At 51.3% G+C, this 20,867-nt stretch overlaps 1 protein-coding gene across 1 annotated transcript in view; it reads right to left on the bottom strand.

The window, feature by feature from the left end:
- LOC119967374 (ectonucleotide pyrophosphatase/phosphodiesterase family member 3-like) overlaps positions 1-20,867 on the bottom strand; it is a 211,325-nt gene that overhangs the window by 85,202 nt on the left and 105,256 nt on the right. Inside the window, exons 10-13 of the mRNA XM_038799862.1 lie at positions 14,530-14,595; positions 12,914-12,986; positions 2,967-3,075; positions 1,887-2,018 (exon numbers count right to left, since the gene is read on the bottom strand). Of these exons, the coding sequence (XP_038655790.1) occupies positions 1,887-2,018; positions 2,967-3,075; positions 12,914-12,986; positions 14,530-14,595 (380 nt within the window). The remainder of the gene's footprint in view (positions 1-1,886; positions 2,019-2,966; positions 3,076-12,913; positions 12,987-14,529; positions 14,596-20,867) is intronic.

Here is a 20,867-nt window from a genome sequence, read left to right as displayed (position 1 = left end):
TCTGGGAAGCGCTAAAGGCCGTACTACGAGGGGAAATCATCGCTTTCAAAGCGCCAAGAGATAGGGAGGAAAGGGCGGCTAGGCAGCAGCTGGTCAACTCCATACTGGAGGTAGACCGTAAATACTCCGAGGCCCCGACCGTAGAGCTTCTGGTGGAGAGGAAAGAGCTACAAAGGAACTTTGATCTGCTCGCCACCAGAAAAGCAGTGCACCAACTCCGCCAGGCACATGGGACCCTATACAAACACGGAGACAAAGCCAGCCGCCTGCTGGCACACCAGCTGAGAAAGCAGGCAGCCACCAGAGAAATTACACAGATCAGGGATACCAGAGGCACATTAGAAACAGAACCAGAAAAGATCAACAAAACCTTCAAGGCCTTCTACCAAGGGCTATACACTTCAGAGCACCCAATGGGGGAGTCCGGGATGAAATGGTTCTTTGATGGACTGGACATTCCAGTCATGGGGGAGGGCAGAAAATGGGGCCTGGAAGCACCACTAACACTGGGAGAGATCATGGACAGCATTAGTTCCATGCAGGCGGGGAAGGCGCCAGGACCAGACGGGTTCCCGGCGGACTTCTCCAAAAAATTTGCGACAGCGCTGGCCCCGCACCTGCGGGAGATGTTCACAGACTCGTTAGCTAGGGGCACACTGCCACCCATGCTAGCACAGGCCTCAATCTCGCTGATACCTAAGAAAGACAAAGACCCAACGAAATGTAAGTCATACAGACCCATCTCACTGCTGAACGCAGATGCCAAAATACTGGCCAAAATCCTAGCCAAAAGGCGAGAAGACTGTGTACCGGAGGTGGTCGCAGAGGACCAAACTGGCTTTGTCAAAGATAGACAGCTTACCTGGAACATCAGGCGCCTGCTGAACGTGATAATGACCCCATTCGGGGAGAGAACACCAGAGGTGATCGTCGACCTAGACGCAGAAAAGGCCTTCGAAAGAGTCGAATGGAAATACCTCATAGAGGTACTGGAGTGGTTCGGGCTTGGAACAGGGTTCACCTCCTTGGTAAAACTCCTCCTGAAGAATGCTAGGATCCCAAAGAAGGTCCTACAAAAAACAAAATCCGAGGGGGGGGGCGTGGCTAGCCCTTCCAAACCTACAATTCTACCACTGGGTGGCGACGGCCAAGCGACTAAGGGGATGGATCAAGGAGCCAGAAGCCGAGTGGATGCGCACGGAAGAGGCCTCCTGCATGGGGACCTCACTCCGGGCCCTCGCCACGGCAACTCTCCCATCCCCACCCAAAAAACACTCCAGCAGCCCAGTGGTGATAGCCACCCTCCAATCCTGGAACCAACTACGGCAGCAATTTGGCCTGACCAAAATGTCGGACAAAGCTCCCATCTGCAACAACCATAGGTTCCTTACCATAGGTTGACGCCACCTTCAAAAGGTGGGGCAGGACGGAGGGATACTGACAGTCAGGGACCTATACTCGGACGGCAGGATCGCAACACTGGATGAACTGACAGAGAAATACCAGCTAGCCAGGGGGAATGAGCTAAGGTATCTACACCTCAAAACCTTCCTACGAAAGGAGACAAGGATGTACCCACAACCGCCACGACAGACATTACTGGAAGAGTTACTGGACGCAAGCATACTAGATAAAGGAAACTGTAGCGACATGTATGACCGACTGGTAGAGAGGGCCAACACCATACTGGACGCAACAAGAAAGAAATGGGAGAGGGAATTGAAATAGAGTGGGGTCTTTTTTATTATTTCTTTTTTTTCTGGTATGTTTGGATGTGCCCTTCTCTTCTATATATGTATATATATATATTTATTTTGTGTACATAACGGTAAATATACTTTGTACAAAAACGCAATAAAAACATTTATTGAAAAAAAGGTACTTGCATGTCAAATAGTCCTTTGGAACATTTTTAGCTCGAATGCGAGCAGCTGGGCCGTTATACACGTATAAATTCTTAACTGTTTCAAAGTATTCAGTCATAAATTCAATTTGATCACAGTAAGTTTTATCCATTCCTGAAAGACAAAGGGAAACAATGTCATATTGTTAAAGTTTGGAAAATGCGTGAGCCACTTCAAGTCCTGCATTTTCAAGTTACTGTGAAAAGCCCCGAGTCGCCACATTCCGGCGCCTGTTTGGGGAGGCTGGTACGGGAATTGAACCGTGCTGCTGTCTTGCCTTGGTCTGCTTTAAAAGCCAGTGATTTAGCCCAGTGTGCTAAACCAGCCCCTAAATCTGATAGGGTTTCTCTGACAGACCCAGCTTTAAGGTTGATGGATTTATTGCAACAAAATAAGCAGATGTTCAAAAGACCATCAGGATTAGACAGGTAAATCTGGAGTTCTCAGAGAATAGCTGAAGACATTAGTGAATATTCACAATCATAATATGTAGTCATGCCTGAGGTTATTCATGAAGTCTCTGCCTTTTCAACCTTGCCCCTCACCCTTGATGTGGTGATCCTCAGGTTAAATCACCATCGCTCAGCTCTCCCCCTCAAAGGGGAAAGCATGGTCATCTGGGACCATGGCGACTTTAATATAGTCAGAATATCAACTGAGCACCTAAGATTCTGTTTTATTGTCTGAAATGTTTTATTCTTTTAGCAGTTATTTATTTCAATGGGTTTAATTGTATTTATTTTGGTAGAATAAAAATGACTGGATTGGCTCATATATTTGCAGTAGCGATGTGCCTTTGAGAATAGTACATATTCCTGCATGATAAGAATTTCGGGACACCCACCTTGAAGACTTACCCACTTGGTCCACTGCGAGGTCCAGCACAGCAGTGTCACGCTGACAAATACCTGTCCCAATTCACGGCCACATGAATCCCAGCCCAATTTATGGCATTAGCACTATATTAATTTATTTTCAAACTTGTGATTCTTTGTTCCAATACAAACTTATGTTCTGAGTGTATCTTTTGCATTGACGACAAGCAATATTGAAAAGACATACCATGATCAGCTACAATGATGAGGTTAACACAATTGTGTAAGTTTTTTTGTTTGAGTCCATTCATCAACATTCCTACAACCTGATCAATTGACTGTAATGCTTCAACCACCTGCAAAATAATGAGAGATACTTCAATAACTTTCAATCAAGACGCGCGCAATTAATTATTCAAACAACAGGTTTTGCTTTAAATTCAATTCATCAATTTTCAGAAGACCTTCTTATTTCAGACTTTTAATATCCAGTTATCCAGAAACAAGTGGCAGTGTATTTGGAAATTGACTTGCAGTATTCTTGGGCTCAACATGTGTTTACTTCAGTGAAGAAGGAATATCCTTGGAAAGTCAAGACAGTATAGAAAATTACTTGAGCGCTTTTAGATTCAAATTTTTAAAATATGACTGCCCTAAAAATGGGAGTTTGCTGTTTTCAGAAGTTCTCGCTGCTGATACAAAACTGGAAATCAACACTTCAGTTTGGGACGTGTGATAACCCTGTGGCGTGAAACATCTGACAGCACTAATACTAAATGTGCACTATAGTGGGAGTGTTACACATTTTGAGGATCTCCCTGTAACTGTTTAGAAGTCAGGAAAGCACATTGGACGCTGAGAAGGCATTTGAAAGGGTAGAATGGGGGTACTTGATGGCAGTTCTGGAACGGTTTGGGATTGGACCAAGGTTTGTGAACTGGGTAAAGCTACTATATAAGGAGCCGAGGGCGAGTGTCCGCACAAACAACATCAGCTCGAGATACTTTTCTCTCCACCGTGGGACTAGGCAGGGATATCATTTGTCCCCCCCTGCTGTTTGCATTCGCGATTGAGCCATTGGCCATCGTATTAAGAAGTTCGGGGGTATGGAAAGGAATATTGCGGGAGGGGATAGAGCATAGGGTGTCCTTATATGCCGATGACTTGCTTATACGTGTCGGAACCGAGTGTGCCGATAGGGGGAATATTGGAGCTGCTTCGAGTGTTTGGGTCTTTCTCGTGGTACAGACTAAATCTAGACAAGAGTGAGTATTTTGTGGTGTCTCGGCCGGGGGTGAGGGCAGGGGTGGGAGGGGGAGCTGACATTCCGTAGGGCAGGGACTCAGTTTAGGTACCTGGCGTTGCAGGTTGTCCGGGAGTGGGGGGGGGACTCCGCAGGTACAACATCACTAGTTTGGTGGGGAGAGTGAAAGCTGATATGGCAAGGTGGGATGGTCTCCCTCTGTCACTGGCGGGTGGGGTACAGGCGGTTAAAATAAACATGTTGCGGCGATTTCTGGGTTTTTTCAATGCCTGCCGATGTTCCTGCCAAAGGCTTTTTTCAGAGAGGTTGAGGGAAGAATTACTTCTTTCATATGGTGAGGGAAGGTGGCCGGAGTGCGCAAGGTGCTGCTACAGAGGGGAAGGCAGGCAGGGGGTCTGGGTCTCCCGAACCTGATGTACTACGACTGTGCGGCGAATGTGGAGAAGGTGCGGAGCTGGGTCCGAGGGGTTGATTCCCAGTGGGTCAGAATGGAGGAGAGTTTGTGCAGGGGGTCTGGATTGAAAGCACGAGTGACAGCGCCGCTCCTGATGACCCCGGGGAAATGCTCAGGGAGTCCGGTAATAATAGCTTCATTGAGAATTTGGAGGCAGTTTCGCCAACAGTTCAGGTTGGGAAATGTCGATTCGGGGGAACCACAGATTTGAGCCAGGGAAGTGAGATGGAATTTTCGGAAATGGGAGGAGAAGAGGATTAAGACACGAAAAGATTTGTTTCTTTAGGGGTCGGTTTGCAGGATTGAAGGAGCTAGGAGCGAAGCATGGGCTGGAGCAGGGAGAAATGTTTAGATACATGCAGGTTCGAGACTTTGCCAGGAAGGAGATACAGAGCTTCCCGGTGGAGCCGGCCTCCACATTGCTGGAGGAGGTGCTGCTGACAATGGGACTGGAGAAGGGGGTAGTGTCAGCGGTTTACGAGGCTATTTTGGAAGAGGAGAAGGCACCACTGGAAAGGATCAAAGCAAAGTGGGAGAAAGAGTTGGGAGAGGGTATGGAGGAGGGGTTCTGGTGTGAGGTGCTCCGGAAAGTGAACACCTCCACCTCATGTGCGCGGTTGGGGCTGATACAGCTGAAGGTGGTGTACAGAACACACCTCACGAGGGTGAGGATGAGCCGATTCTTTGAAGGAGTAGAATATGTGTGTGAACATTACGGGGCGTGCCCCGCTAATCACGTTCATATGTTTTGGTCCTGTCCAAAGCTAGAGGATTACTGGAAGGAGGTTTTTAGGGTAATTTCTCAAATGGTGCACGTTAAACTGGACCCAGGCCCCCGGGAGGCCATATTCGGGGTGCTGGACCAACCGGGGTTGGAAATGGGTGCAGAGGCAGATGTTGTAGTCATCGCCTCGTTGAGCGCTGTGGCGCTAACAATTATACTCAAAGACGAGAGACATGTACAATCGAGGCTTTATTACTGTGTGATGCTATTCCTCCGGCTGCAACTGTAGAATAGGATCTGAGTGACTCACATGCATATTTATACACAAGCTCCCTGAGGGCGGAGCTAGCCGGCAGGGGCTTACCGGAGGAACCTGTATTACAGGTACAGCCATACATCCCCCTACTGCAAGTACGCATATCTACAGTGGTTATCACCACAAGCGCCTGAAGGCGGATCCTGATGGATTGGAGAGCAGTCTCTCCATCCTGTGCCCTGGCGTGGTGGGGGGACTTGTTGGAATTCTTGACTCTTGAGAAGGTTAAGTTTGAACTGAGGGGAAGGACAGAGGGGTTCTACAATTCATGGGCATTAAAATGCACTTTCAAGAACTGGATAACATCGAACATTAGTTGGGGGGCTGGGTGGGAGGGTTGGAGGGAGGGGGCTGTGTGTGCTAATGGTGACTATGGGCGATTCCTTTTTGTCAGTTGTTTGTGTGAACATGTGGGCTGATGTTTGGGGTTTGGTGGGAGGATGGGATCGTTCTTATTGATATGGGGGTTGACATATTTGTTGCTGCTTATTGTTTATTGTTGGGTGGTGTAAATCTGGGAGAAAATGTGAAAGAGGAGGAGAATAAAAAATATTTTTTAAAACGTTAGTAAAGCAATATCACAGCAAGGTGGGCAGACAGAGTTACTAAAGAATAAAGAAACTAAATATCAAAGGAAACAGTCAAAATTGATATTTGATAAATATATCTGAATTCCAAGATCATCGAAATAAGATCGTCTGGATTCTCTCTTCCTCAGACGAGGTGGTGATGCCGACGCAGGATTTGCGGAGTTCCACAACAGCAAAACTGGGGCCGCACCTGGACCGATTCAATGCCCATTGAGGGGCTGGCACCGGTGCCAGGTGGAACACAATCGATTCCACTGAGAAACGGTGCCGGATTCACCGGATTCACAATTGACACTCAGGAGGCTGACAAGCTGCAGCCGCACATACACACTTCACTCCCCACACACACCATCCCAGCCAACAAGATGGCAGTGAGGAGAGCGGCACCCCGTTTCACCAATGCTGAGCTTGTGACCCTCCTGGGTGCTGTAGAGGAGAGGAGGGTGTCCCTGTACCCCGGCCTTGGAAGGAGGCTGCCAGCCACTGACGTTCGCCATGTCTGGTGACAGAGGTGGTCAGCATCACCAGCAACACCATCCGAGGAAAGGGCAGTCACCGCGGTGGAGATGGGCTTCGGGTGAGGAAGTGACAACCTGCTGAGTTGCAGTTCCTCATGCAATGTGTGTCAACACCGCTCCCCCACAACACCACCCTGACACCATGCTCACCCCCCAGCCTTACCCCTGCAACACCCTTGGCCCCACATTCACCCCCACACCACCCTCACCCCCATATCACCCTCACCCTCACACCAAACACCACAAAACTCTGACCCCCATCCCCCACAAGTCCCCCCCCCTCCCCCCGGCTTGTGGTCTAATCATGCGTGTTTTGGGTATTGAATGAGCTGCTGGTGATGGGACTGGCGCTTCCCGCCCACAGCCACAGCCAGAACCCCAGGTGCCGAGCAGCGGCAACGACACCAACAAAGAATTGGCCCAGCCATGCATGCCATTCAGGCTAACAACACATGGGTAGCATCCGTGTTGGAGGCATTTGGGGCGCGGGTTCCTGCTTTGCATCAGCATGTCGAAGACCTGGGGCATTCTGTGCAGGTGGTGGCTGAGGCTCAGGACAGGGCTGCCCTCTCACAGGCCAGAGCCACCTGGACATTGCAGCTCCTCAGTATGGCCCAGTCACAGCGCGCCATGGCTGAGAGTGACAGCGGCATTGCCCAGGCACTGGACCACGTGGCACAGATATAGAGGATTGTGGTCCAGTCCCAGAGGGTGGTGGCGCATTCACTGGCTGATGTGGCGCAGTCCCAGATGGAGGTGGTCCACTCTGTGTACTTCATGGCCTCATGCATGCAGACTCTGGCCTAGACGGGAGTGGGCCTCCAGGACTGGCAGCCCCAGGTGGTGGTTGAGCCTCAGAGGATAGCTGCACTTGCACCCCCATCCCATGGAGTAACCGGGCCACCGGGTACCCCAAGGAGGAGGTGATGGGGCCTGTGCTGGTGACTCCCGCAGGGAAGGTGACAGAACATCACGGCACCTCGGACACCCCCCCTCCCCCACCCCACCTCCTGTCCACGGCACATCTGGTGGTCGGCAGGCAGAACGGGGTGGCATCACGCCACCTGGGACACCCATGCAGCAGCCAGGCCCATATAGGCCTTGTCGCCCCAAAAGGTGCCCGCCAAAGAGTACCCAGATTGCAAGGCGGGAATCACAGCAGGCCCCCTCCCGTCCTGATATACCATCTGGGGATCCACCTAGGCATTAGGGCCGGGTCTTGGCGGGGGTTGCAGGCGGGGGGTGGATAGTAGGCCGGAGGGGCGGGGGAGGGGGTCGTGGGAGGGATGGGGTGTCCGTGCCCCTGACCAGCCTCGCCCTCTAGTCGGTGAACCTGAAGGCAGTCAGAGCGTCCCGTGTGTGTTGGATCTGGCACACACGTTGTGCGGTCTCCCTTGCCTGCCCAGACCACATGTCCTACCCATCCTCACCCCCCCCCCCCCCCCCCCCCCCCCCCCCCCCCCCATACCCTCCTCGTCGGAGTGGACATGCTGTTCATTCTCCTCCTCCAGCACCTCGCCCCTCTGCTGCACGATGTTGTGGAGGACACAGCAGGCCTCCACGATTCGGGCGCATTTCAAGGCATCATACTGGAAGGCCCCTCCAGAGTGATCCAGGCACCTAAACTGCATCTTCAGGAGGCCGAAGCACCGTTCATGGCCATGGTTGCTGAATGGGCTTCATTGTAGCGGGCTCTGCATCGGTCTGTGGCCTTTGGATAGGTGTCATCTCGATGACCGCAGCAGATAGACCATGTCGCCCAGGATCTAAACCCCCAGCTGGGGGTGCGCCTCCAAGAGGCTGAGAATCATTGAGTGTGCCAGGATGAAGGTGTCCTGCACACTGCCTGGGTATCAGGCGCAGATGTGCATAATACACATCTGATGGTCACACACCAGCTGCAGGTTCAACGAGTGGATCCCCTTCTGGTTGGTGTGGAGTGGCCTGTCATCTGCAGGGCCTCATATGGCAGCATCCATCCCATCAATAACTCTCTGGACGCGGGGCATGCTGGCGCTGGCGATGAACCCTGCTGCCCGGGCATCTCAGTAGGCTCAGTCCACATTGAACCACCTGGGCGTCTAGGGCCTCCAGGATGGCGTAGATGCACCTGTACACCGAGCCCAGAGAGATCCCGGACGTCCACACACGGTGCCTGGAAGGACCCCGTGGCATAAACGTTCAGGTCAATCGTCACCTTGACGGCCACCGGGAGCGGGAGTCCTCCTCTATACACCCATGGTGCCAGGTGCACCATAATCTGGCAGGTGTGCAATGTCTCCCTGCTCAGCCGGAGTTTTTAATGGCATGCCCGGTCCGTCAGGTCCTCGAATGACACGCGCCGACGTTACACGCGGGGCCCCATGAAGCGCCTCCTTTGAACCACTTCCTGCTCCTTGGTCTGTTGGGAAGCCGGCTCTACATCCTCAGCGGCTGCCTCCTGTTCCTTTGGGGCAAGGTCCGCAGATGTACACTCCATTGCTGCAGCTTCCTTCTCCTCGAGGAGCACCAGCTCGTACAGCCGCAGGGCATCCGCTCGGGCTCCGGTGACTAGGAGGAAGGCCACTATTGCTGGTTGAATTCCAATCTCCATTGTCTGCAGAATCCTATGGGCTACACGTTGGCACTGTGGACTGTGACCCCTGAATGTTCCCACCCCCCCACTCCACATCCTTGGCCCTGTTGGTGCCTGGCACCATGGGGAGCCTCTGGCCCTGGCACCTGTTCCTGCTGCCAGGGGTACCATTTGCTGGAGCTGTCCTTGACTGACAGTAGTACGTTCAGCAGCCTGTGTCCAGCACCCCCTTGAGGGGCTACTGTAGGCGCTGCCCTTGGGTGGGGGGTGGGCTGTGTGATGGCCCGCCAGTGGGTACCGGCCAGATAGCGGGGGGGGGGGGGGGGGGGGGGTTACAGCAGAGAGTGGATTTTGAGTGGAGGGTATGGGCTGGTGTGCTGGTGTGGAGGGTGGGGGTTAGGCTGTGTGGTGGTGGCACCCAAACAACCAGTGTCACTCTGCAGAACCAGGGGACAAGGTCGGAGGTCAGTGGGGTGCACAGCAAGATAGTTGCCTGTCCGTGCCTGGGCACCGCTCCAGTGCCATGGGGTCACACCGGCCCCACAGCCCTTCCCCCCATCACACCCCCAATGGAACCTCACCGTCGGCAATTTTCCATGGTAGAGATGGAGAATCGCAGAGGCGCCAGAGAATATAGGGCCAGGCCCGCTAATGCTATGTCAAGGGTGTTTATTATACGTGCGGAGTGGAACACATTGACGCCACGCTTTGGCATGAAACCGGCGCCCACCACGATTTTGGCATCAAAACTGATTCTCCGAACAATCGCGTTTCCCAATTGAAGAGAGAGCAGCAGCTGTAAATTCCTGGAAAGCAAAGACCCCGGCCGGGATTCTCCGAAATCCCGGCATCAACGGGCCTCCTGGCCCAGTAATTCAGCGGTCTTAAGGGGGCTATCACGGCGTCAGAGTGCTGTGCGCTGCTCCGGTGCCGGAAGGCGGCCTTGCATGGCCAGCACCGGGTCCGTGCCCGTGCTTGGTTGCAACATGTCGACGGCGCCGAGCAACATGTCGGACACCTACAGCGGGCCCGCATGGAAGGAGGTAGGCCCCGACCAGATCGGGCCACCTGGACCCCGTGGAGGCCCCTCCCGGAGTCAGATCTCCCTGCCCACCACCAGGACATCCACCGTGGCCGCGGGTCTGAGCTCCCGTCGGGTGGTACCAGGTTGGAACGACGCCGGCGGAACTCGGCAGGAGTTCGGCCGCTCGCCAGCAGAGAATCACCACGACGGCCTATTTCAGTGGCCCCCGACTGGCGCCGTGGCGACCGCGTGCGACTGGCAGGTCCGCGGAGAATCGCGGAAGCACGTCGCGCGGATTTCCAGCATGAACGCCTATTCTCCGCCGCGGAGGGTCGAAGAATCCACATCTCTAGGATTTATATCCCCTCAGATCTTTGATCTGCAAGGCTTTCATTGAAACCAATGAGAAATTACATGTACTGGAGATCTTTGTTCAAAGATGTGCAGGATAGGTCGATTGGCTAATGCTAAATTGCCCCTTAGTGACAGTTAAGTTAGGTCAGGTTACAGGGATAGGGCAGGAGTGCAGGCCAAGGTAGAGTGCTCTTTTAGAGGGTCAGTGCAGACTCTATGAGCTGAATGGCCCTCTTTTGCTCTTTAGGGTTCTATGACTTTTTGACTAGGCTATGATTGACAGTTTCCACCCAGCCAGCTGTCTGGATTGTTTCATTTCATTTCCTTCACGCTTGAATGGATCTTATGTATCCTGCTGTGGTGGTTAGCATTGCTGCCTACGGCACTGAGGACCAGGAGTCAATCCCGGACCCGGGTCACTGTTTGCGTGGAGTTTGCACATTCTCCCCGTGTCTGTGTGGGTTTCATCCCACAACCCAACCCAAAGATGTGCAGGTTAGATGGATTGGCCACGCCAAATTGCCCCTTAATTGGAAACAGAAAAGGAAAGAATTGGGTACTCTAAATTTAAAAAAGAGTACATTGCTGGGAAATTAACCACAATGTTTAGAAATATTTAGGGCGTGATTCAACAGCCCTGCTGCATCCAACAAGCAGCCCGCTGTGGCACAGCAGGGCCATTGAAAGCCAGGAGACCCCGCTCCCGGGATCTACCCGCCCCGTCGCGTCTCGTGAGATCCAATGCAATCTCGCGAGACGTTGCAATGTAAATCCCACCTGCAATGGGCGGGATCTTGGCAAATCTCCATATTAGAGCAAGGCAGTAAGCCTCACTTTAATGTGTAGATTCCCGAGGTACCTGAGGCTTTGGGACTCTCCTCAGAGACCTCGGGCGAGCGCTGTTCAACACAGGTCCCCACAAACAGGGGCCAGATGAAATGGCACTCGTGGGGATCTCCCAGAGGATCGGAGGCCCCCAACTATGGCATAGTACCTTTCAGTAGGTGGGTGCCCTGGCACTGCCAACGTGACAAGCTGGCATTTTCTTATGCGCGTGCGATCGGGCCAGGGTTGCCTGGCATGGGTGTTACGGGAGATGCGTTCGTGCTGGAGGGGAGGTGGGTATTTTTTTGGGGGACTTGGAGATCGCACCGCCATTTAAATGGCATCCCGATCCCTCGCTGCAACGGGGAGTTCCAGCGAGCTATGGTCCCTCTTGTGCGGAACGGGACTATGTATGGCTTCGGCTGCACATTCCCTGTTCAGACCCCTTATTCAATTCGAATCATTTGTTTCTCAGCACTTCGAACTCCGGGAAACACATGGCTGAAGGCGCTCACTCAGTGACTTTGTTCCATTTTGAGAGAATCGTGCCCCTAGTTATGATTGACAGTACTTGACCACATCCAAAGCAGTTAAGTTCCTCACTTCTTTTTTTTCTCTGCAGAAAGCATGGAATTCTTTGCAATCCCCTCCATGCATTGCAAGGGATAGTGAATCGTCTCTGGGCGATACTCCAGGACGAGCGCAAATCAGAGGCAGTTGATCTGCAGTGGGAGAACATAGGGCAGAATTATCTGGTTGCCAACGACCAAATCGGGGGCGGTGCCGCTTTCGCGATGCACTGCCCCCTTCCAAAGCGGCGTACTCTGCGACTACACCGCGCACCGTTTCGACGGCCTCACCACACCCCGATGCTCAGCCCCTGACTGGCCAAGTTCCCAATGGCATCGGTCGCGTGTGGTATCATCCGTCGGGACCTTGGCATGGAGGCTGTGCACCCAGTCCAGTGCTGCCACAGTCGGGGGAGGGCCAATCCACGGGCAGGGGGACTTTGTCAGGGGCTGGGGAATTGTTGGGGGGGGGGGTGGTCACTATTTTGCAGGATGCGTCCGCGAGCAGCTGGCGCCATATTGCATGGCCGCTGCAGGCCGCCGCCGTGCGCATGTGCGGCCACGGATCCGGCAATTCTCCGGGCTGTATCAGCAGCTGGAGCGGGGTGTTCCAAGCTGCCTTGCTGCTCGCCCCCAGCCAAACGGAGGATCGGTGGCCATTTTACGCCATTTTTTTTCTGTTGTAAAAAGCCACCGCCCCGCGCCTGCATGGGGACAGAGCCTCAAAATCGGGAATCCAGCCCATAGTCTCCAAGTGGAGAATCCAGACCATGATTTTAAAATAGCAAATATCAAAGACATAATGAAATAACATTATGGGTAAATTTTAATGAAGGATAATAATTTTGGAAAATGGACTACTTTAAAAGAATAATGTTGTGTACGAGGTCCATTCAGAAAAATAAGTGTAAATTATAAATTATAAATGGATGGTCATTACTATTTCAAAGACTTAATTAAAGATATAAACTCTTCACTTACTCCACCACTAACAGGTCCAAATGAGTGTCCAGCACTATCCGGTTCTTCAAAGTACAAGGTGTAAAAGTTTGGCCTGATTTGACAAAATCAAACATTTAGTATAGCAATGGAATGATATTCAGAAAACCTGAATTTAAATGGTTGTTTTGGTAAAACAGTTTGATCTCTGCTGGTATTGAAATGAAAATCGCTTATTGTCACGAGTAGGCTTCAATGAAGTTACTGTGAAAAGCCCCTAGTCGCCACATTCCGGCGCCTGTCCGGGGAGGCTGGTACGGGAATCGATCCATGCTGCTGGCCTGCTTGGTCTGCTTTAAAAGCCAGCGATTTAGCTTTGTGAGCTAAACCAGCCTTGTGAGCTATTGACCACAAGAACAAAAATTGTGTGTCTTTCTTCCCACGACTATTCTGTGGATTGTCTACTCTCTAATACTTTCTGTCCTCTATCTCTGTTTGTGTGGGCCTCTCTCATTCTCTGTACAGCACTTTCCTCTCATCGTTATCTGCCCCTTTCTTGTACATGTCTCCCATTTTTCCTAGATTTCTTTCACACGTTTATTTCTTTCCAAGTCATTTCCGTATGCCTCCCATATATTTCCTTACTTTCTCTCTTTGTTTCTCACCTTCACTCTTTATCTATTTCTTTCTTCTGGTATGTCAGTCCTATTCTACTTTTCCTTTCATCTCCTCCATGATGCTAAGCAAAATGTGGAGCAGAAATTAACTGGTTCCTTGATGATGCAGATGTAAATAGCGGGTTAAGATCTGAGGACTCTGAGTCTATACTCATTGGAGTTTAGAAGGATGAGGGGGGATCTTATTGAAACTTACATGATACTGCGAGGCCTGGACAGTGTGGACGTGGAGAGGATGGTTCCACTTGTAGGAAAAACTAGAACCAGAGGACACCATCTCAGACTAAAGGGATGATCCTTTAAAACAGAGATGAGGAGGAATTTCTTCAGCCAGATGGTGGTGAATCTGCGGAACTCTTTGCCGCAGAAGGCTGTGGAGGCCAAATCACTGAGTGTCTTTAAGACAGAGATAGATAGGTTCTTGATTAATAAGGGGATCAGGGATTGTGGGATGAGAAAAATATCAGCCATGATTGAATGGCGGAGCAGACCTGAAGGGCCGAGTGGCCTAATTCTGCTCCTATGTCTTGTGGTCTTATGAAGTTGGATCCTGGAAAGGTATGCAAAGCCTGGAACCTTAGACCAAGAAAGATTGGGAAAGCCAATGTCTGAGGTTGGAAGATAAGGGGTGGGGGGTTGGAATGTAGCACGGCTGGGAGGGAAAGTTGTCACAGTGGAAGATACAAGGGTTAAGAAACACTGCAAAAACCATGAGGTGGGATACAAAGGTCAACAGCAAGGCACTGAAGCAGAGGAGCACTTTTGGAGGACAAACAATGAACCTTATTGACTGGAGAATATGGATGTAGATGCCAAGCAATAGAGCACAGAAAATGGTTCAAAGAATGTGAAGCACACATGTCTGCTCAATGACACAGTTCATAATTGGCAGGCATGAGATGGACAGACACATTTTTTAAAAATATGCATACAGACTGATTGCTAATGAGCAATTATAAGACGATAACCAAAAATGATTACCTCTCTGAATCAGGCAAGCTTAGCCACTGCAGGATAGTGAATACTCTTTCTTCAAATGTGATCGACCTGAAATACATAAGCAGTTGCAAGAAAAAGTGAGAGGCAGCAAAGAGACTAAAGCTGAATATTTGGTTATAGTGTTAATATTTTGATGCATTGAGCACTATTGTCAGCTAACTCCTTTCAAGCTTTCAGAAAAGGCTGTATGAAAAATGCGACATACGTCTTTAAATTTGCAGCCCTGGTATGACAATGTAATTCAATTCAAAACACATTATTGCACCATGAAACTATTTCACTCTTCACATGTCCTGTCATTTTATCAACTCATTTACAGCTTACAGTTTATTTTGATCAAAAGTCTGATATTAGTTCATTTTTAAATGAAATTCCATGGTCCACTATTCTAATCAAAATACAGTGGCACAGTGGTTAGCACTGCTGCCTCACAGGGCCAGAGACCCGGGTTCAATTCCCACCTAGGGTCACTGTCTGTGTAGAGTTTGCACATTCTCCCTGTGTTGTGTGGGTTTCCTCTGGGTGCTCAGGTTTCCTTCCACAGTCCAATGATGCGCAGGTTAGGTAGATTGGCCATGAGAAGTTGCCCCCTAGTGTCACAATGAAGTGCAGGTTACGTGGGGTTACAGGGATAGGGCAGGAGTCCTAGGTAGGTTGCTTTTTTGGAGGGTCAGTGCAGACTCAATGGGCCGAATGCACTGTAAGGATTCAGGTTACTTCGAGTAGTTTTGTTAAAATAACAGACAAAATAATTTCATACAATTATGTCCGTTTCTGACATATCAGAGCGCAGTTTTCACTGTAATATCATTTTGAGGTTTACTGGTGAATTGAATTTACTGGAATTTGTTTACCAGAGCAACTAGAAATCTTACAACTATCTCAAGAAATCACTTTTCAAATGTGCTCTATATATATATGAATTTGAACAGGCTCCGTAGTGTGGAGACTAGGAGATTTTCACAGTAACTTCATTACGGTGTTAATGTAGCCATGATGTGGAGATGCCGGCGTTGGACTGGGGTGAGCACAGTAAGAAGTCTTACAACACCAGGTTAAAGTCCAACAGGTTTGTTTCAAACACGAGCTTTCGGAGCACGGCTCCTTCTTCAGGTGAATGGAAAGGCTTGTTCCAGAAATGTTTATATAGACACAGTCAGAGATGCCCGGAATGCGAGCACCTGCAGGCAATCAAATCATCAAAGATGCAGAGAGAGAGGTAACTCCAGGTTAAAGAGGTGTGAATTGTCCCAAGCCAGTTCAGTCGGTAGGCCTCTGCAAGTCCAGGCTTGTTGGTGGGGGCCGAATGTAATGCGACATGAATCCCAGATCCCGGTTGAGTCCGCATTCATGCGTGCGGAACTTAGCTATAAGTTTTTGCTCAGCAATTTTGCGTTGTCGCGTCTCCTGAAGGCCTCCTTGTAGAATGCTGACCCGGAGATCAGAGGCTGAATGTCCTTGACTGCTGAAGTGTTCCCCAACTGGAAGGGAACAGTCCTGCCTGTTGATAGTCGCACGATGCCCGTTTATTCGTTGTCGCAGTGTCTGCATGGTCTCGCCAATGTACCACGCTTCGGGACATCCTTTCCTGCAGCGTATGAGGTAGACTACATTGGTCGAGTCGCACGAGTATGCGCCGCGTACCTGGTGGGTGGTGTTTCCACGTGTAATGGTGGTGTCCATGTCGATGATCTGGCATGTCTTGCAGAGATTACAACCAGGAACACTACAGGCAGTTACCCGCAGATCCAACCAAGGAACACATCCGCCAACTCAGCAGACTGATCAAGACCTTAGATCCAGACCTTCAGAACACCCTACGTGCTCTCATCCCACGTAATCCCCGCATTGGAGATCTCTACTGCCTCCCGAAAATACACAAGGCCAACACACCAGGCCGTCCTATCGTTTCAGGCAATGGGACCCTGTGTGAGAACCTCTCTGGCCACATCGAGGGCATCTTGAAACCCATCGTACAAGGTACACCCAGCTTCTGTCGCGACACGACGAACTTCCTACAGAAACTCAGCACCCATGGACCAGTTGAACCAGGAACATTCCTCGTCACAATGGATGTCTCGGCACTCTACACCAGCATCCCCCATGACGACGGCATTGCTGCAACAGCCTCAGTCCTCAACACCGACAACTGCCAATCTCCAGACGCAATTCTGCAACTCATCCGTTTCATTCTAGACCACAACGTCTTCACCTTCGACAACAAATTCTTCATCCAGACGCACGGAACAGCCATGGGGACTAAATTTGCACCTCAGTATGCCAACATCTTCATGCACAAGTTTGAACAGGACTTCCTCACCACACAGGACTTTCAACCGATGCTATACACCAGATACATCGATGACATTTTTTTCCTTTGGACCCACGGCGAGACATCACTGAAACGACTACACGATGACATCAATAAGTTCCATCCCACCATCAAACTCACCATGGACTATTCTCCAAATTCAGTTCCATTCTTGGACACACTCGTCTCCATCAAGGACGGTCACCTCAGCACCTCGCTTTACCGCAAGCCCACAGATAATCTCACGATGCTCCACTTCTCCAGCTTTCACCCGAAACACATTAAAGAAGCCATCCCCTATGGACAAGCCCTCCGTATACACAGGATCTGCTCAGACAAGGAGGAGCGCAACAGACACCTACAGATGCTGAAAGATGCCCTCGTACGAACGGGATATGGCGCTCGACTCATTGATCGACAGTTCCACCGCGCCACAGCAAAAAACCGCACCGACCTCCTCAGAAGACAAACACGGGACACCACTGACAGAGTACCCTTCGTCGTCCAGTACTTTCCTGGGGCGGAGAAACTACGACATCTTCTTCGCAGCCTCCAACACATCATCAGCGAGGATGGACATCTTGCCAAGGTCATCCCCACACCCCCACTACTGGCCTTCAAACAACCGCGCAACCTCAAACAAACCATTGTTTGCAGCAAATTACCCAGCCTTCAGAACAGCAACCACAACACCACAAAACCCTGCCAGGGTAATCTCTGCAAGACATGCCAGATCATCGACATGGACACCACCATTACACGTGGAAACACCACCCACCAGGTACGCGGCGCATACTCGTGCGACTCGACCAATGTAGTCTACCTCATACGCTGCAGGAAAGGATGTCCCGAAGCGTGGTACATTGGCGAGACCATGCAGACACTGCGACAACGAATAAACGGGCATCGTGCGACTATCAACAGGCAGGACTGTTCCCTTCCAGTTGGGGAACACTTCAGCAGTCAAGGACATTCAGCCTCTGATCTCCGGGTCAGCATTCTACAAGGAGGCCTTCAGGAGACGCGACAACGCAAAATTGCTGAGCAAAAACTTATAGCTAAGTTCCGCACGCATGAATGCGGACTCAACCGGGATCTGGGATTCATGTTGCATTACATTCGGCCCCCACCAACAAGCCTGGACTTGCAGAGGCCTACCGACTGAACTGGCTTGGGACAATTCACACCTCTTTAACCTGGAGTTACCTCTCTCTCTGCATCTTTGATGATTTGATTGCCTGCAGGTGCTCGCATTCCGGGCATCTCTGACTGTGTCTATATAAACATTTCTGGAACAAGCCTTTCCATTCACCTGAAGAAGGAGCCGTGCTCCGAAAGCTCGTGTTTGAAACAAACCTGTTGGACTTTAACCTGGTGTTGTAAGACTTCTTACGGTGTTAATGTAAGCCGACTTGTGACAATAATAAGATTGTTATTGTTATTATTTCTATGTACATATAGTGAGTATGTGGAAGTAGGGGCTTCCGCTTGCGGCCTTGGAGTGAAGGGTCGCACATTTGGTGGCTCCTGCTCAAGGAGGAATTTTCTGGTCCTTCCTCACAAGAGGCATCAGCATGACCGCAAGAAGAGTCAAAGTGTGGCACAGTAAAGGGTGGCGGAAAGCGCTGGGGCATTGTTGCCCACCCAGAGCAGCTCGTGAACCTTTTGAACAACAAGTTCGAACAGCAGAGGAAGGAGGCCTCAGAGGACTTGGTTGAGGTGGTAGAGCTGCTTAGGGCATATATCGAGAGATTGGAGTAGAGGCTGGCGGTGTAGGCCCCGGCATTCCAGAAGGTGGAGGAGTCGATGGGGGAGCATGGGGACCGGCTAGCCTCACTGGAGAGTATGTTGGAGAAGTGATGGAGGAGGGGGGGTCACAGGGTGCTGAAGAGGACGCCAAAGGCTGGGGAGCTACTGAGGGCAATGGTGGTGAGGCTGTATCATTTTCTCGACAACGAGAAAATCATGAGATGGACAATTTAGACAAAGAAGTGCACCTGGAAGGGAGTGAGCTGAGAATATACCAGGGCCTGGGTGTGGAGTTGGTCAAGTGGCGGGCTGACTATAACTGCATCAAGGCTGCCGCCTACAAGCGTTGGTGAGGTTTAGGGTCCTGTATCCTGCTCATCTGTCAGTCACGCAGCAGAATCAGTTTTATTTTAATAAGCGACAGGAGGTGAGGGGGTTTATGGGAGACCATGGAGTGGGAGGAATGTGGGGACACTGAATTGTGGAGATGTTCAATATGGAGAATGTGGGCTCACAGGATGGTAGGATTGGAGAATTTAATGAGGTTGGGATCTGAGAGGGTGAGTTCTTTTATGTTTGAGTCTGGGGTGTGGGAGATGAAGGGCAGGTTAGGGGAAGGGGGGTGACGGAGGCCCCGGGCAGGTTCCGCCATGCTAGTTGGCTAGTTAATGGGAGTGAAGTAGGGGGTCGATAGGAGGAGGGAGCAGGGGAGAGGGGGATGGGTTGCTTTTTTGTTTAGGTATGGGGGAGGGGCAGGGAGGAATGCAGACTTGGGAAATGCTCGTTTTCCACAGTTGGTCAAGGAGGGGTTGGGGGGGGGGGGGGGGGGGGGGGGGGATAGAGGGGTGCGGGGCATAGACCGGGGAGAGCTGGGTAAAGAAAGGATATGGCTGACCGGCAAAGGAAGAATGTGCAGGGGCTGAACGGGCTGGTTAACAGTCGCATATATTCGAACACTTAAGATTTTGAAGGAGGACATTGTGTTTCTTCAGGAGATGCACCTGAAGCTGGGGATCAGACGAGGCTGAGGAAGGGGTGGGTGGGGCAGGTGTTTCACTTGGGGTTGGCTATGAAGGCGAGGGGGCAGCAGTGCTGGTCAACAAGAGGGTGGCCTTTGAGGTCAGCCGAATTGTATCCAACGCTGGGGGCAGGGATGTGATGGTTAGCGGGAATTTGGAAAGGAAGCCTGAATGTTTATGCCACAAACTGGGATGACGTGGATTTTGTGAGGTGGGTTTTAGGGAAGATTCAGGTCTTGGACACACATCGGCTGATTATGGGTGGAGTTTTCAATATGGCTCTGGAACCTCGTTTGGACCGGCCGTGTCCTAGGTCCCTGAAGGTTTCGGCGAGGGACTTAATGGGGTTCATGGAATGTATGAGAGGTGCTGACCTGTGGCAGTTTGGGAGGCCGAGGGCAAAGGAGTTTTCAAACTTTTCACGTGCGCACCACCGGGTGTACTCCTGGATAGATGATTTTGTTCTGGATAAGATACTGTTGGTGGGGTGGATGGTTCGGAGTATTCAGCGATCATGGCTTCTGACCAGGCGCCGCACTGGATGGATCTGCCGGTGATGCAGGGGGAGGCTCAGCTCCCGCAGTGGAGGCTGGATGTGGGATTGAGGCTCAGCTCCCGCAGTGGAGGCTGGATGTGGGATTGAGGCTCAGCTCCCGCAGTGGAGGCTGGATGTGGGATTGAGGCTCAGCTCCCGCAGTGGAGGCTGGATGTGGGATTGAGGCTCAGCTCCTGCAGTGGAGGCTGGATGTGGGATTGAGGCTCAGCTCCCGCAGTGGAGGCTGGATGTGGGATTGAGGCTCAGCTCCTGCAGTGGAGGCTGGATGTGGGATTGAGGCTCAGCTCCCGCAGTGGAGGCTGGATGTGGGATTGAGGCTCAGCTCCCGCAGTGGAGGCTGGATGTGGGATTGAGGCTCAGCTCCCGCAGTGGAGGCTGGTTGTGGGATTGAGGCTCAGCTCCCGCAGTGGAGGCTGGATGTGGGATTGAGGCTCAGCTCCCGCAGTGGAGGCTGGGTGTGGGATTGAGGCTCAGCTCCTGCAGTGGAGGCTGGATGTGGGATTGCTGGCGGACAAGGGGGTATGTGAGAGGGTGAGGGTGCCATTCAAAATTATGTGGAACTGAATAATACTGGGGAGATCACGGCCTCCACGCTGTGGGAGGCATTGAAGGCTGTAGGAAGGAGGGAATGTATTTCCATTCGGGCTCATGGGGCGAGAGAGTAGAATGGGAGGTGAGGCTGTTA

Source organism: Scyliorhinus canicula, chromosome 6 (assembly GCF_902713615.1).
Source record: "Scyliorhinus canicula chromosome 6, sScyCan1.1, whole genome shotgun sequence".
NCBI classification, from domain to species: Eukaryota; Metazoa; Chordata; class Chondrichthyes; order Carcharhiniformes; family Scyliorhinidae; genus Scyliorhinus; species Scyliorhinus canicula.
This window is presented reverse-complemented; position numbering and strand designations above follow the sequence as displayed.